The 14,520-nt window shown below is 40.5% G+C and overlaps 1 protein-coding gene across 6 annotated transcripts in view; it reads left to right on the top strand.

Annotated features, from left to right (window-relative positions):
* The window catches only part of MYO6 (myosin VI), a 190,440-nt gene that overhangs the window by 111,744 nt on the left and 64,176 nt on the right, over positions 1 to 14,520 (top strand). For all 6 annotated transcript variants that reach the window (XM_006020470.3, XM_006020468.3, XM_025200086.1 and 3 more), the window contains 3 exons: positions 6,297 to 6,454; positions 7,821 to 7,912; positions 12,612 to 12,684. In XM_006020470.3, coding sequence (XP_006020532.1) covers positions 6,297 to 6,454; positions 7,821 to 7,912; positions 12,612 to 12,684 — 323 coding nt within the window. The remainder of the gene's footprint in view (positions 1 to 6,296; positions 6,455 to 7,820; positions 7,913 to 12,611; positions 12,685 to 14,520) is intronic.

The following is a 14,520-nucleotide window of genomic DNA, read 5'->3' as shown; positions in this document are numbered from 1 at the left end:
CACTGATGACTCCTATTCAGCTTCCAGTCCACCACAAACGTCAGTTCCTCAGGTGCCCTACTGTAGCCTAATGCAAATGGGTCAGTTATTTAATCAAGTCATTCTTGGACGGCGTCATGACCAGAACAACCTCCTAGGTTGTTTTTCAATTTCAATTTAATATTTTGGACATGCTTAGTTTATCTCTTGTGTCACAAACTCTGTCTGTGGTGCCCTGCTGGTAAGCATTTTGATTGATTTAAAAAAAATGAATGGCTACTTCCTAGCTACTGAGGCCACCTCAAACCTGCATAGCTATTTTTGAGCCCTTAGATATGTAAGAACCAGGAGAGGTGTACCAGTTGAATGGGATTTTATTAGGAATACATTTAAGGACTGTACAGTGTCTCTCAACAATTATGTTGTATATTGTTCAAGAAAATTGGATACTGAATACATGGCAGAAAGTCCAAATGAGAACTATTCTTCTATGAAGGAAAGAAACTGTTAACCAGAAAACTTGTTGATCTATAGGCCCACTAAGTTGCACTTGCAAGTTTTTTGGAACATCTGATCCTGCAGAGGAAAAAAATCTAGTACACAAATAAACAAGCTTTAGAACAAATAGAAACACCTGTGAATAAGTTTAGATTCTTAAATCTTGTTTAGAGAATAGATTTCAAAATAACCGGAGGATTGGATCTGCATTTTTAGTTTCTGAGCAGTTTGTGACTCATGTGACACACCAGCCTTCTCTTAAAAATACCCCAAACTAACTACCCGGGTGAATATTTATCACAGTTAGAGCTGCTCCTCCAATATAGTTCTTTAAAAAAAATCTTCACTCTTCTACCTCAGGGTTCAGTGCTTGTTCTGACTGTTAAATTTGTATACAAGTGATGTTTGTGTAGCAACAAAGGATAAAGGCTTAAAAAAAGATCAAATTAAACTCTTAGTGAAGATATGAAGAACTTGTATCAATACTGTAAAAATGGAATTTGAATCAGCATAATTAAGACAATTAAGTGTTTCCATTTAACTTGTACAGCCTTGCAGGAACTAATAGTTTTTTTTGGCCAGAAAGAGACTGATATTTAACACAAAGCCTACCTGGGTATCATTCTGGATTGCACGCTCACCATTTCAGGAAAACTGCTCAGCAACAGTGTTACTTCGACTCGTATTCAGTTTGTGATCCACTGTCATCCTCCAGATTGATTTTTTTTTTTTTTGCATAGGCAGTTATTTATTCATTAGACTTTTTTAAAACTGATGGTACTTTGCACTTCACTTTTACTGAATTCCATCTTGCTATTTTGAGATCACTTTTTCCAAGATACTGGGATCAACTTGAATTCTAATCCTGTTATTTGCAGTGCCTCCCATCTTGGTGTTGTCTGTAAAATTTGAAGTGTATTCTATATTCCATCATCTGAGCCATTAATCAAAAAATGAAATAGAATATGGGCCCAGAGCAGGCTCATGAGAGCCCATTTGAAATGTTCACTAGCTCTTTTCTTTCTGACTAACGTATTTTTAACTAATAATCCTGACAGACTCAAGTGTTAATGGGTGTTACTTCAAAGGATTGGAAATTCAGTTATGCTAGTAGATTGCCTATTTTTCACAACGCTTAAATCTGTAGATCAGTGGTTGGCAACATTCTACTAGGAGTGGGTTGAAACAGCCCAGCTCAAGTTCAAGGCAGACCACCACTTCTGACCTGTGTGCTACTGTCACTGCTGCTGCCCCTTCTCAGCTGCCCATCTATGGCATAGGCAAAGCCTCCTGCCAACAGAATGCTCCCGTCTGCTGAAGCTGCTGGCAGATTTGGCCTGTGGGTCATAGATTGCTGACGTCTGCAGTAGATCACTAAGAGCTCTGATATCCCAACCAGCCACACACCATTGTATTAAAGATGTCCCTGCCTTTGTTCTGAATTTGTGTAACTAAAAACAAATGCTTGTAAACAAACTTTCTTTTAACATAGTTGACTGAATTTATAAAGAAAGTTGGTCAGGCAGCACTAAGATTTTGTGAAATAGTTAGGTCTTACTAGTCTAGCAGTTTTCTGAAATGATTTGTTAAGCCTTTTTGCTACTTACAATAATAAATTTTATATATAAAATATATAAAATCTAAGGAAAATTTATGGCTTCTTGTGATGATTTATTTTAACATATGAAGAATTGAAGAACATATGAATAATTAGTAGATCACAATGAACAAATAGCTCAGCTGCAGTAGGTCTTCTCAGAGTATAACAACGACTTTGTGCTATGCACAATAGAGCCAACAAGTAGCAGTAGGAGGGTGATGCTAATGCTGTCTTCATGGATTTATTCAATACTAATCTGTTGTGGACAAGTCAAGGAGATTTGACAGTGGCACTAAATTTATCTGTCCTTGTTAGTCTTTATGAAGACAATAATCACCTGGTTGGCTATCTTTTCATTCATGTACAGTACATTTTAGAGAGAGAACTAATGCGTTCATAAACAAACAGTCTTCTAAAAATTCAATACATTATGGTAGCATCATTTACATGGTTTTCTCCCTCCCTGCAAACTTTGATATGAGAACTTTTGCAAGATAATCTACCTGGAGATGATCCAATGTAAAATTATTTCATTAGCATGATTCTAGCTCCATTTGCATACTCCTTGAGTAGCCAACATTTGCAAAAAGCATTTCACAATAGTTCAGTTTCCAAATATATTTTTGTGAAAAAACTATTTTACAGTTCTTGCTCATTACAACAGTTATAACTAGAAGAATTTATGCAGTCTTTTTATGTAGTACTTTTGTTTTATAGGATTATTACTTCTGTGTTGTTACTGGTAGTGGGGATAACAAGTAGTCTCTCTCAAACTTGGGGTGAATGACACTGTTCTCCATCTCTAAGCCTTAGACTTTATTTCATCAGACAACTCCTTACACATCGTGGTGTAGGCAGCCCAGTATTTAAGGAGATGCTCCTGTTTAATCCCATCAGTCAGAAAACAGAAGGAGGGAGAATAGGGGAGTAGGGGGGAAGAATTTACACGCTTCCTCTTTGACCAGTGATTTTTTTTTTAACCATGGTGCTAGGGCACCCTCGGGGTACTTCTGGAACCTTTAAAGGATGCCCTGAGGTATGACAAGATAAGCAGTTGAGAAGCTCAGACTTGCCCCTGCCTGGATGATGCATTTTTAGTAGATATTGAAAAAAGAGGGGTCAGAAGAAAAAAAAAGACAGCAATACATCACTGTATCATGACTTTGTAATTCAGTTTTCTTCATCTGATGTCATCAATCTTGAGAGATTGATGTCATATATCTTGACTTCAAAAAAGCCTTCGATCTGGTGTCCCATGATCGCCTCTTGGAGAAACTGGCCAATTGTCGCCTTGGGTCCTCCACGATCCACTGGCTGGAAAATTGGCTCCGGGGTCGGACCTAGAGGGTAGTAATCGATGGAAGTCACTCATCGTGGTGTCCTGTGACCAGTGGGGTCCCCCAAGGCTCTGTCCTTGGACCCATACTGTTCAACATCTTCATTAATGATGTGGACACTGGAGTCAGAAGCGGACTGGCCAAGTTCGCCGATGACACCAAACTTTGGGGCAAAGCATCCACACCAGAAGACAGGCAGGTTATCCAGGCTGACCTAGACAGGCTCAGCAAGTGGGCGGATGAGAATCTGATGGTGTTCAACGCCGATAAATGCAAGGTTCTCCACCTTGGGAAAAAAAACCCGCAGCATCCTTATAGGCTCAGCAGTGCTATGTTGGCTAGCACTATGGAAGAAAGAGACTTGGGGGTCGTCATTGACCACAAGATGAACATGAGCCTGCAATGCGATGCGGCGGCTAGTAAAGCGACCAAAACGCTGGCTTTCATCCATAGATGCTTCTCAAGCAAATCCCGGGACGTCATTCTCCCCCTGTACTCGGCCTTAGTGAGGCCGGAGCTGGAGTACTGTGTCCAGTTTTGGGCTCCACAATTCAAAAAGGATGTGGAGAAGCTTGAGAGAGTCCAGAGAAGAGCCACGCGCATGATCAGAGGTCAGGGAAGCAGACCCTACGATGACAGGCTGAGAGCCCTGGGGCTCTTTAGCCTGAAAAAGCGCAGGCTCAGGGGTGATCTGATGGCCACCTACAAGTTTATCAGGGGTGACCACCAGCATCTGGGGGAACGTTTGTTCACCAGAGCGCCCCAAGGGATGACGAGGTCGAATGGTCACAAACTATTTCAAGATCGTTTCAGGCTGGACATAAGGAAGAATTTCTTTACTGTCCGAGCCCCCAAGGTCTGGAACAGCCTGCCACTGGAGGTGGTTCAAGCACCTTCATTGAACACCTTCAAGATGAAACTGGATGCTCATCTTGCTGGGATACTATGACCCCAGCTGACTTCCTGCCCTTTGGGCGGGGGGCTGGACTCGATGATCTTCCAAGGTCCCTTCCAGCCCTGATGTCTATGAAATCTCATCTTTTGCAATGTCAGGACAATGCATGAATGAATATTTAATGATCCTTCAGTTTCAGTTGTGAAAAATTCACTGTAAGACCAGGTTTTCCTCTTTTATGGGTTTTTGCTATGTTCAGTACGTATTTTTTTTTTAATAGTTTTGCCCAATTCTACAATTTTTTTAAATACTGGAATTCAAGGTGACTGGTTCTAAATGGTTTTTTTATTTTTTATTTTTTTTATTTTTTGTAGCTATATAGAATACAGGATAGATATGCACCTAATAGACTAACTTAATAAGATATATATGAGCATAAGCTTTCATGAACTTGAACTCACTTCATTGGATGCTGTGAAAGGACAAATATAGAGCAGAGTATAATGCGGAGTGATTTCAGTGCAAAAGATGGGAACTCCTTCTCCTTTGTACACTGCTCTATGTTTGTCCTTTCACAGCATCCGATAAAGTGAGCTTTAGTTCACAAAATGTTATGCTCTATGTATATCTTAGTCTATAAGCCTGCCTATACATGTGCACAGGGGTGGGGTGGGCCCTATTAATTAGAACAGTTCACGGAGCAAACTTGATTAATTGTGTGCACTTTAGAACATGAATGAGCACATCTATAAGGCAGCCTGAGGGACATATATATGCTACCTTCTGCCTGACTTCAGACTAACATGGCTAATTACCTCTCTTTTGATAGCTGTATTCCATAGTAGATGACCTGTAGTTGACATGAAATGTGAGAATTAGCAAACTGCTCAGATAAACATATCAGAAGGGAATGTAAATACACCTTCACTCTATTAATAAGATAAGATTCCTGTCAGTACTTGTTACTCTAAAATAAATCAGGAGGTACTTAGTAAAAGAAAAAATTACCTGTCATGATTAATTACTATCTCTAATAAAATATAGTGGTTGTTGCAATTATGGGGTCTCTGTGGAGACTGGCCAGGGCTGGCACAGGAAGGGGAGCTGTCTCTAGGGCCGGGGTCTTGGAGTGGTGACAATGTGGGGCCAGGCCTGGGGGATAGCTATGATCTGCTCCCTGTATGCCTCTGTCTGAGGAACCCATGCCTGCTGCAGGGCCACGTGGGCAGCAGATCACAGCTCTGCCCAGGACTCTGGCCCCATGCTGTCGCTACCTCATGACCCCACCCTGTGATCCTCAGCTTGCCTGCCAGTCCCGCTCCTAAATACCACTCCTCCCCCTCCCCCCTGAGGCCTCATCCCATGTAGGGCGTTTTGGTGAGTTGTTGTGCTGGGGGAAATAATCTTACAAAATCACCTTGCAATGTATAGGCTGGTATTAAAAATAAAGAAAAAATGGCAAGTTCTATTTCCAGGATTACCTTTCTATCTTTTGAAGGGTTCTTTGTATTTTGGGACTGAATCCAACCTTTCCACAATAACACTTGATTTCATTGTCTTTACCAATAAAGAGGCTTAGTTGTTGCTTTTATAAGAACATAAGGGAGAGACAAATAAATATTAAGCATCAAAGCAAAAATGAAATATAGCCAGCCTATAACTAGTAGCTATTAAATATCTGGTTTCATTAGTGTTTGCTTATATATTTAGCCTTTTCTATGGCACACATCACTACTGTCTTGGAATACCTCCCTTTTATCCTTCATTCTAGGAAGCAGCAAAGTATTACCCAGTTTTTTAAGATAAGATTGTTAGGTATAAGGAATGTGACTTAACCAGGCTGTATTCTGACTGGGACAAGAACCCAAGTTTCCTGTGTCTTCAGTTGAGCATCTTAAACAAAAGAATTGTTTCTGCATGATTGTTATAACAGGTGTTTAGCAGTGAAGAGATTCTAACTCTAATCTCTGCATTTTTGTTTTTATAGGGTACCCTTGAAAGTAGAACAAGCAAACAATGCACGTGATGCCTTGGCTAAAACTGTATACAGTCATCTTTTTGATCACGTTGTAAACAGGGTAAATCAGTGTTTCCCATTTGAGACCTCTTCTTTCTTCATTGGCGTTCTGGATATAGCTGGTTTTGGTAAGTGCACTCTTAGATCAGCATTTCCTACTTACCTTAATAGCTTTGTCTATTCTGAAGCAGCCAAAGGTGCAGTGATTCTTGCATGCTTTTATAGCAAAAAATTATTTGATTTTTTGACATGTAAAATGGCAGGTACAATAATATATTAAAAAGTGGGTACTGCTTTGGTAATTCTGAGATAGGAGGATATAGTCAGGAATTTGATATTCTGTTAACAACTTGATAGCCATACTTGTAAGTGCAAAACTTGACAGGTTTCTAATGGTTTTAGAATACTGTCATTGCTACATAGCCACTGCTTTTCTGTGTGTTAAGTTCTGTCCCATTTGTGCAGTACTGGAGTCCAAGAAAGCTGCCTGACCTATTTTGATTTAACAGCAGGACTGGTTGCTCACTGTCGTGATTGGTCTCTTCTCAGTGTTTAGTCTTTTATTAGTTTGGGTATTAAGTACGGCTTAAGTATTAAGCTTTTGCTTGTGTGGTGTTTGACTTTGGCCCACAAATGAGTCTAGGAGAGCTACCGAACATACTTACTATTTTCCCATGCAGACTTGGGAGGAATGGTATATACTGACTGACAAACACATGAAGATTCTAAATTAAGACTGTCATTTGGGCATGATTGAAAGGCACTTAATTGTCTTCTGGAAATGAAGGAAGGGCATGTTCCCATAATTTTGTGGAGGATGTCCATCATATTCATTCAGGTTCTTGGCTTGTGGAAACCCTGCTAAGAGATAGAGGTTCAAGGGTGGTAATAGAGGAGCCTCTAATGCAGAGCTTTCCAAACTCTGTGCCGCGACACATTAGTGTGTCGGCGGCAGTGTGTAGGTGTGTCGCGCGAAATGCAGAAAATTTTGCGGAAGGGCACTGCGGAGCTCCCTTACTCGCATCTGCTTCCCTTGGCCCCTCCCTCGGAACTGAATTACTGTGTTGCGAAATGATGCATGTCTAAAAAGTGTCACCAACATGAAAAGTTTGGAAAGCTCTGCTCTAATGGTACAGCTCCCATTGGGATTGCAGTGTTAAGTGACTATAGGTATGCAAGAAAGACTTTATCTCAGTATATTCTCATTGGGCTGACTCCCCATGGTAGTAACTTGTGCTTTAATAGTAAATAATTCACGACAAGTTATTGGTATCAGAAAAATGATCTTCTGATCTTTTTATATCTCTATTTTATACTAAAGTAAACCAAAGAATTAGTTAAACCTAGTGTTATTGAATAAAATTGTCATAGAGCTGAACCCTTTTATTCTTAAAATGTTAACACTGTGAAGCTGGTTCCCCAAATACTATACAAATATATTCTCAGAATACTGAACACTTGCTTACCACAACAATGTGAATTTTTATTTTTCAGAATACTTTGAACACAACAGTTTTGAGCAGTTCTGTATTAACTATTGTAATGAAAAGCTGCAACAATTCTTTAATGAAAGGATTCTGAAAGAGGTAATTGATATTATTCTTCTTGCCTAAGTAACTCTCTGATTGTTCCATAAAGTAAGAGGATGCATACAATTGTAGTATTCATAATTTTTACTTTCTTCTTAAAGATATTATTTACCTTTAAGTAAAAACTCATCTTTGTATCTGACCAGGTACACCCTTGGAGAGTGTAACTTGTCTTTTAAAATGAGCATTTTTCATTTGTTAAATATGTGCATGCATATTAAGATGTACATCACAACTACATTTATATCACAAATCTCCCTATACCAATTACTTTTATTATCACTTACATTTTTAATTAGAATGTAGAGCGGAAAGAACCACTTTGTGCTAGAAAACCAGGAATAACTTGTTTTTGTCATGAAAAGCATAAAGTTTGAGTACTAGAATATATAGGAAATCAGACAGGGGGGATTAAAGAAGCTGTGACATGGGCAAATTACACACTAAATTTCCTGTGCTGCTGGAGCCACGATAGGAGGGCAGTATTTCACCTCGCTATCTGATGTCTGTCGGATTCAGGACCTAGGTGTGAAAGGTCATCAGAAGGCAAGGCAGTTTTACACTTGGAAGGAAAGAAGGATAAATTGAAACAGGTTCCCTGACCGTTGGATTAGTGGGGTTGGATTGCTTAGAAGCCCAGAACAAAAGTACTTCTGGCTGTTTGTTCACTGTTTTACTTACAAAAGAGGAATTAGCCAAGTTTGGAGCTGTGCTGAGTTGTGACGAGCAAAATTGGTATGTGTATGCAAACCCTAACATGAAACTTATTCCAGAGTTAGGATTTGAATTTAAAGTGGAATAATAATTTTGGAATAATTGCAAGTGTATATATGCTACACTGTAAATCACTGAAAGACTAGAATGTTCCATTCTGTGATATTCCATTGCTTTTCAGTTTGTAACCCTGGGTGCTGACAGATGTGCAGGCCCCTGCTTAACTCATGGCGCTTTACATAAAGTGCCATTAGTTAGAGCTCCCCACTCCCCCCAGCCCAACATATCTTCATCTGTTGGGTCGGGGAGAAGATTGAATCTGTTCGCAGGAGCCTGCCTGCAGTGGAAGATCCACCCCTCTCCCCCAGCCCCACTATCCCTTCAAGTTTTGTGCTGTCTGCAAGAAGGAAGTGGGTATAGGGAGGTGGAGCAAGCTGCGGACTGGGGTTTGCCCAGCCTGAGTGAAAGGGAGGGGGCTGGAGGGCCATGAAGTGGGGCGGCTCTAGTCCACCTGTCCCCTGCTCCAGCTCAGGCTAGGCAAATGCCAGCCTGCAGCTCACTCCCCCTCCCGTTTTCCCCCTTCCCTTCCTGCAGATGGCCCCTAAGGTGCTCCAAAGTGGAGTGTCTTTGTCAGATTCCTCATTTGATGAGGGTTCACTTGTTGTGTGATTGGCCACTTTAAAAGTGTTCTGCAGCCGCGCACATATTTCATGTCATGGCTGTAGAGCACTTTCAGGAGGCAAGTCACACAACAAACATAACTTCTGTCTGCATCTCATGGTTTAAAAACTTGCAGATATATGCCTACATACAGCTGTTGCAGGAGTTAGTTATTGAACTGTATGATTGACTAAATTGTTGGAAAATCAAGTTTTCATCACAGTCTTTTTTTTTTTTTTATGAGCGGCTTCTTGTGCAAATACCCTCTTCCTTCAGCTTGACAGGCACATGACTTTCAAACTATTTCTTAAAGCCCTGAAAGCATTTTTTGGCTCTTATCCTTTTGCCTGCATTTCATCACTTACAAACATCTAGTGCTTTTGAAGTCCTTTGATTCCCTGATGCCTAGCTCTTGTCCCAGTATTCTGAGGAAATGTTTACTCTGCATCCAGAGAGCTGCAGTGTAGTGTAGAAACATACTGGGTGCATCTACATGAGATTGTTAGTGTGCAGCAGACTAATTTGCTCTGCAATAAAACATCAGTGTCTACACGTACGACCCTACATCACTGTCTACATTTATGACCCTATTGGGTCACAGTAGACTAGTAAACAATGCCTCAGAGTAATCCTGCTAAATTCAAGTACTACCCTAGTACTACCCGGTGTTGGTGCTGTTTTGTGCGCTGCAGTGCACATGTAGATAGCGATGGGGCTGGCTGAGGCAGGAGAGTGCTTCAGCACTCGGCTCTCAGCCAGCCCCATGCTTAAGCACCCTCCTGCCTCAGCTAATGTTTCCTTGCTCCCAGGGTCTCCTGCCAGCCTGGGCTGCTCTGACTAGGCTCAAAGTGCTGCACACACAAACTCAGTATGCTTGGAGTTTTTTGCTCCTGGGTGCACATTCAAATAGTGTGCCCAGGAGCAAAAAACTCCAGAGCTATAAGCTCCGTAGTTCCATGTTTCTTGCATCGTTGGGTACCTCAGCTTAACTGTTAACTAAGCTGTTTTGACTCCAATATGTATTTATGGTTTGTATAGGTGGAGCAGTGCTTTGAGAGCCCTTTAAAATAACTATTTTTCCTAGTTTGTACAGTGGCAAAAGAAACTAGTTATCTTAGAAAATACATCACACACTATACCAGCAGTCAGCAACTTTGTTAGTCTGCAAGCCAGAATGACCCAGCTCAGGTCATAGGTGGGTACTTGGATGCATGCTAGCACCAGCTGCTGCCACCACTCGGCCCTGAGTTGCTAACTCCTGCACTAGCCAGTTGGGTACAAATGCAGGTATTGTACCAAAAAATCAGTGGTTGTGATAATTTCTTTTGTTACAGTTATGTTGAAGATAGACCAGAACCAAGCAGGGTTTTTTCCTTACAAATGTTAAACTCTAACTCTTTTAAAGTTCTTTTCTTTCTAGCTTTGGGTGATACTCTTATATTTACCCTTTCTGATGATTATTACTGTTTGGTGAGTTAAAACTTACTTTAGCTAAAGAATACTTCAGTATGCTTAGCAGTTCATAGTTGGTACAAATTTACTTAGACAAGCTAATAATATTAAGGTAATAAAACAAACTGTTTTCTGCCTATCCATGTGAAGCATGGAAGAATATTTAATTAAAATGACAGTGTTTTAGATGCATACATATTGTTGCAAGTCATGAATAAGTCAAAGTGGCATCTGCATTCAGACATGCCTTATTTCAATAGTTTGAACATTTTTAGATGGAGGTTCAGTTTAGTGTCTTCAAATACATATCTTGTGAGACGACTTGAATGTTTATTGGAATATTTAAATGAAAGGTAGCATTGTGGAAAGATGGTGATGTTTCCCACCATAACTTATATTTAACCATCTTACTGGTATAAGCTCTAGCTGATGCTTCCCACTAATTTTGACTGGTTGAAAGTGGGCAGGTTAATGACACCTTAGAATTGTTTTGTATCAGAACTAGAGGAGTTCTAGGAAGAGAGAGTTGAAAGATCAGAATTTGAAAGCAGGGATTCACAGCTTCTGACAATAGCCTTAACTTTTATTTTTATCTAATTTTTACAGTTTTAATACAGGATGGTATAAGAACTCTACATTTTAATTCATTTATGTTGTTCTTATTGAAGACTTATGATTTGGGCTACTTTTGCACAGTGAATTTTGAAGTTATCTGAAATCAAATAATGGACATACTTGTAAGGATAAGAAAACCTGCTGTGGTTCAACATAACTATAATAAAAAAGCAATTATCAGAAACATTGCTTTTTAGTACAAAACCTACCTTTTTACCCAACTGTTTATATATTATCAATCAACTGATTTTTTAATTTTTTTTCCCTGTCCCAATTCTTTCCGTCTTGAGTTGCTCCTCCAACTCTCTATCATTATTCTTGTAAGGCATAAGTACTGGTCACCCTGGACTTTACAGCCCATATATATAATTTAAGATATCTATAGAGTTTATTGTCAAGGGTGACCTGCAGTTATGCCCATATGTTCAGAGTGAATATTAAAAAAATTGGTATTTATTAAACATTTGGGTGGGGGTGTATTACTACAATTAGAATTTAGGTGAAATTAATGAAATTATAAAAACACACTAAAATACTTAGTAGGTTTTGTTCTTAAAAATGTTTCAAATGTTAACTTAAAAAATATCTTATTTTATAAAGCATAACTTCCTATTTTACTGTTTAAATGGCTGAAGGCAAAAGTTGCTATTTAGGATTAGTGCATTTAATGGACAAGTACACATCGTAATACTATTTTCCAGAATGTATTTCTGAAACCAAGAAATTTATCAAGAAATGTGTGGTAGTACTAGATGCATTCATATGTGTGTGTGATTAATCTCCTTCAGTAAGAACTATAGTACAGGAAGTATTTTGAGATACTTTGAACTTCCTCTTTCTGTCTTGAACTGGGATGTTCAAAACATGATAGTGATCAAGTAATCTTGCTAGGAAGAAGACAAATTTACAAATGAGTCTTTTTCTTCCCATTAATGTTTTTCATAAAGGATTTAAACACTGAATGATCCTAATAATTTAGAGTAATTATCTGAATCCAAATATGGCCATCCTATTGAAATACACCACCTTACACTTGTTATATAATGGGCAGTTAACCTGCCTATTTCTACTGTGAGAAAATGGAACTGTATTATAGAAACTGAACACAAGCATTTTACAAGGTATGTTGATTCATCATGATAATGAAAGTTAAAGTTGTTTCTTAGATCCCAAAATATTTTCTGGTGAATGAGACAATATGCCATAACCTGTGTGTTTTTTCTCCTAAATAATTATATAGCATTTTCTGTCTTAGGAACAAGAGCTTTACCAAAAGGAAGGCTTGGGAGTCAATGAAGTACACTATGTAGATAATCAGGACTGTATAGGTATGGACTTTAATATTTTGATACTTTTTGATTAAAGTGTTATGGAACAATTATTTGCACTAGGGCAGGCAAAATATAATAAGTAATATAGTAATTGTGTCTTTTCAGTGACATTTCCAGTTTTGTAAATTCTGCTCTGGAGTCTTATTCTTTGATAACACAAGTGTCTGCCTAGGTTCAGGGATGTTTCTGGAAGGATGCCATTCCAAGATTGGAGTCTTACTTCTCTTCTTTTGTTTTTTCTGTGGCCATTGTTTTAGATGACCTGCATGTTTCTCAAGTAGCACCTATTTCTGCCCACTGAGTAGTTCCTATTTGGGCTGAAGAGGGAGGTATCATCAAAACCCTGGACGCTTATTTTTTCAGAGTCCTAAAGTTTCAATTTCATACACAGAGTTAATGAAATCATCATTTTAAAATAACCAAAGAATCCAAATCTTAAAGTAATAGACCAAAAATGTGGTAGAACTCTGAAGAAAATTCCTCTTTGCCTGTATTTATATAGGGGCAGATCCAGGGGGGTTATACGGTGTGGAGCATCTCTGCTGTTCCCAGTAGACCTGGATGCAAGGGGTGCTTAAGCCTTGGGCTGTATGGAACAGCTTTGCAAGGTGCTGGGCTCCACTGGAACAGCAGCAGCAGGGGTCATATGGGCTTCCTGTTCCTACACCTACTCCCTGCTGCTCCTCACCATGATCTCAGCTGGGCAGGGGCAAGCATTGGAAGGAAGAACATGTTCCCTCAGCTGCTGTCCCTGGTTAATATAGACATTGAAAGAACTCCAGAGCTGCTGCTACTCCTGTTCCAGCTGTGCAGGATGCTGGACTTGGCCAGGCACAGTAGTGGTGAAGCACAGATACTTCCTTTCAGCAGTTGCAGGCAGGAGCCCAGCAGGGGACATTGGTGAAGTAGAGAAGGCAGGCAGGGACCAGGTCTTCATGCTGCTGCTGCTGTCCCCAGCCAAGTGTGGCACCCTGCACAGCTGCTTCCCATAGTCCCTGACTGGAGCAGGGCAGAAATGGCTCTGGGGAGAACAGCAGTAGCAGCAGACAGGTTCCCCTCTTTGTGCTCCTGCTTCTTGCCCCACTCTTTCATATGTCCTGCTGTCCTGAAAGCTCCTACCACACCTTAACTGCAGAACCCTCTATATTTCCCCCATGGAGTGCTGCATCCCGTTTTTAGGAAATCCTAGATCTACTTCTTGTGCGGGCCGGGAGCGGTCCGAGGCCCTCGGGGGCGCGTGGCAGGCTGTGGCCAGCAGCCCTGGCACGCGGGTCGGGGAATGCAGGCCGGTGGACTAGAATTAGGCACAGACGCGTAGCGGTTGATTAAAGATTATTTTACTTACACCGTAGATGGTTGTGGTGCAGGCAGGAAAACTTGCTTGAGTTGCAGTTACAGACAGGAAAGAAGAAAAGCAGACAAGAGTTCTAAACTCGCGAACTCTAGCCCAATCCAGCTGAAGGCTCTAAAAACGTGAGCCCGTCGTGTCAACCGAAGAAAACAACTCGGAGAAGAGCTCTGGATACACTAACACGAAGTTTGCTAGGCTCCGTGGAACTTGCGTGCAGGGAAGGGGTTCGTCGAGGGATCGCGCTCAGTGACGGGGAGAGGCCAGAGGTTGATCAGACCCCTATAGCCTTCTTAAGGTACACGCTGGGCCCGTTAGGCTCCGCAGTGCTTAGAGTTCTTCATGAGACGTGAAGTCCTCCTCCTCCAGATGGTTGTGGAGTCCTCCCCTGTGGGGTTCTCCTTGGAGTTCTCCAACTTGGGCGGAAACCGCTCAAGCCTCTTATACGGCTAGCAAGCCAATCACTAGCCGCCACATGGGAATAA

Source organism: Alligator sinensis, unplaced genomic scaffold (assembly GCF_000455745.1).
Source record: "Alligator sinensis unplaced genomic scaffold, ASM45574v1 scaffold37_1, whole genome shotgun sequence".
NCBI lineage: Eukaryota > Metazoa > Chordata > Crocodylia > Alligatoridae > Alligator > Alligator sinensis.
Note: the sequence above shows the minus strand (reverse complement) of the source record. Positions and strands in the feature narration are given on the sequence as shown.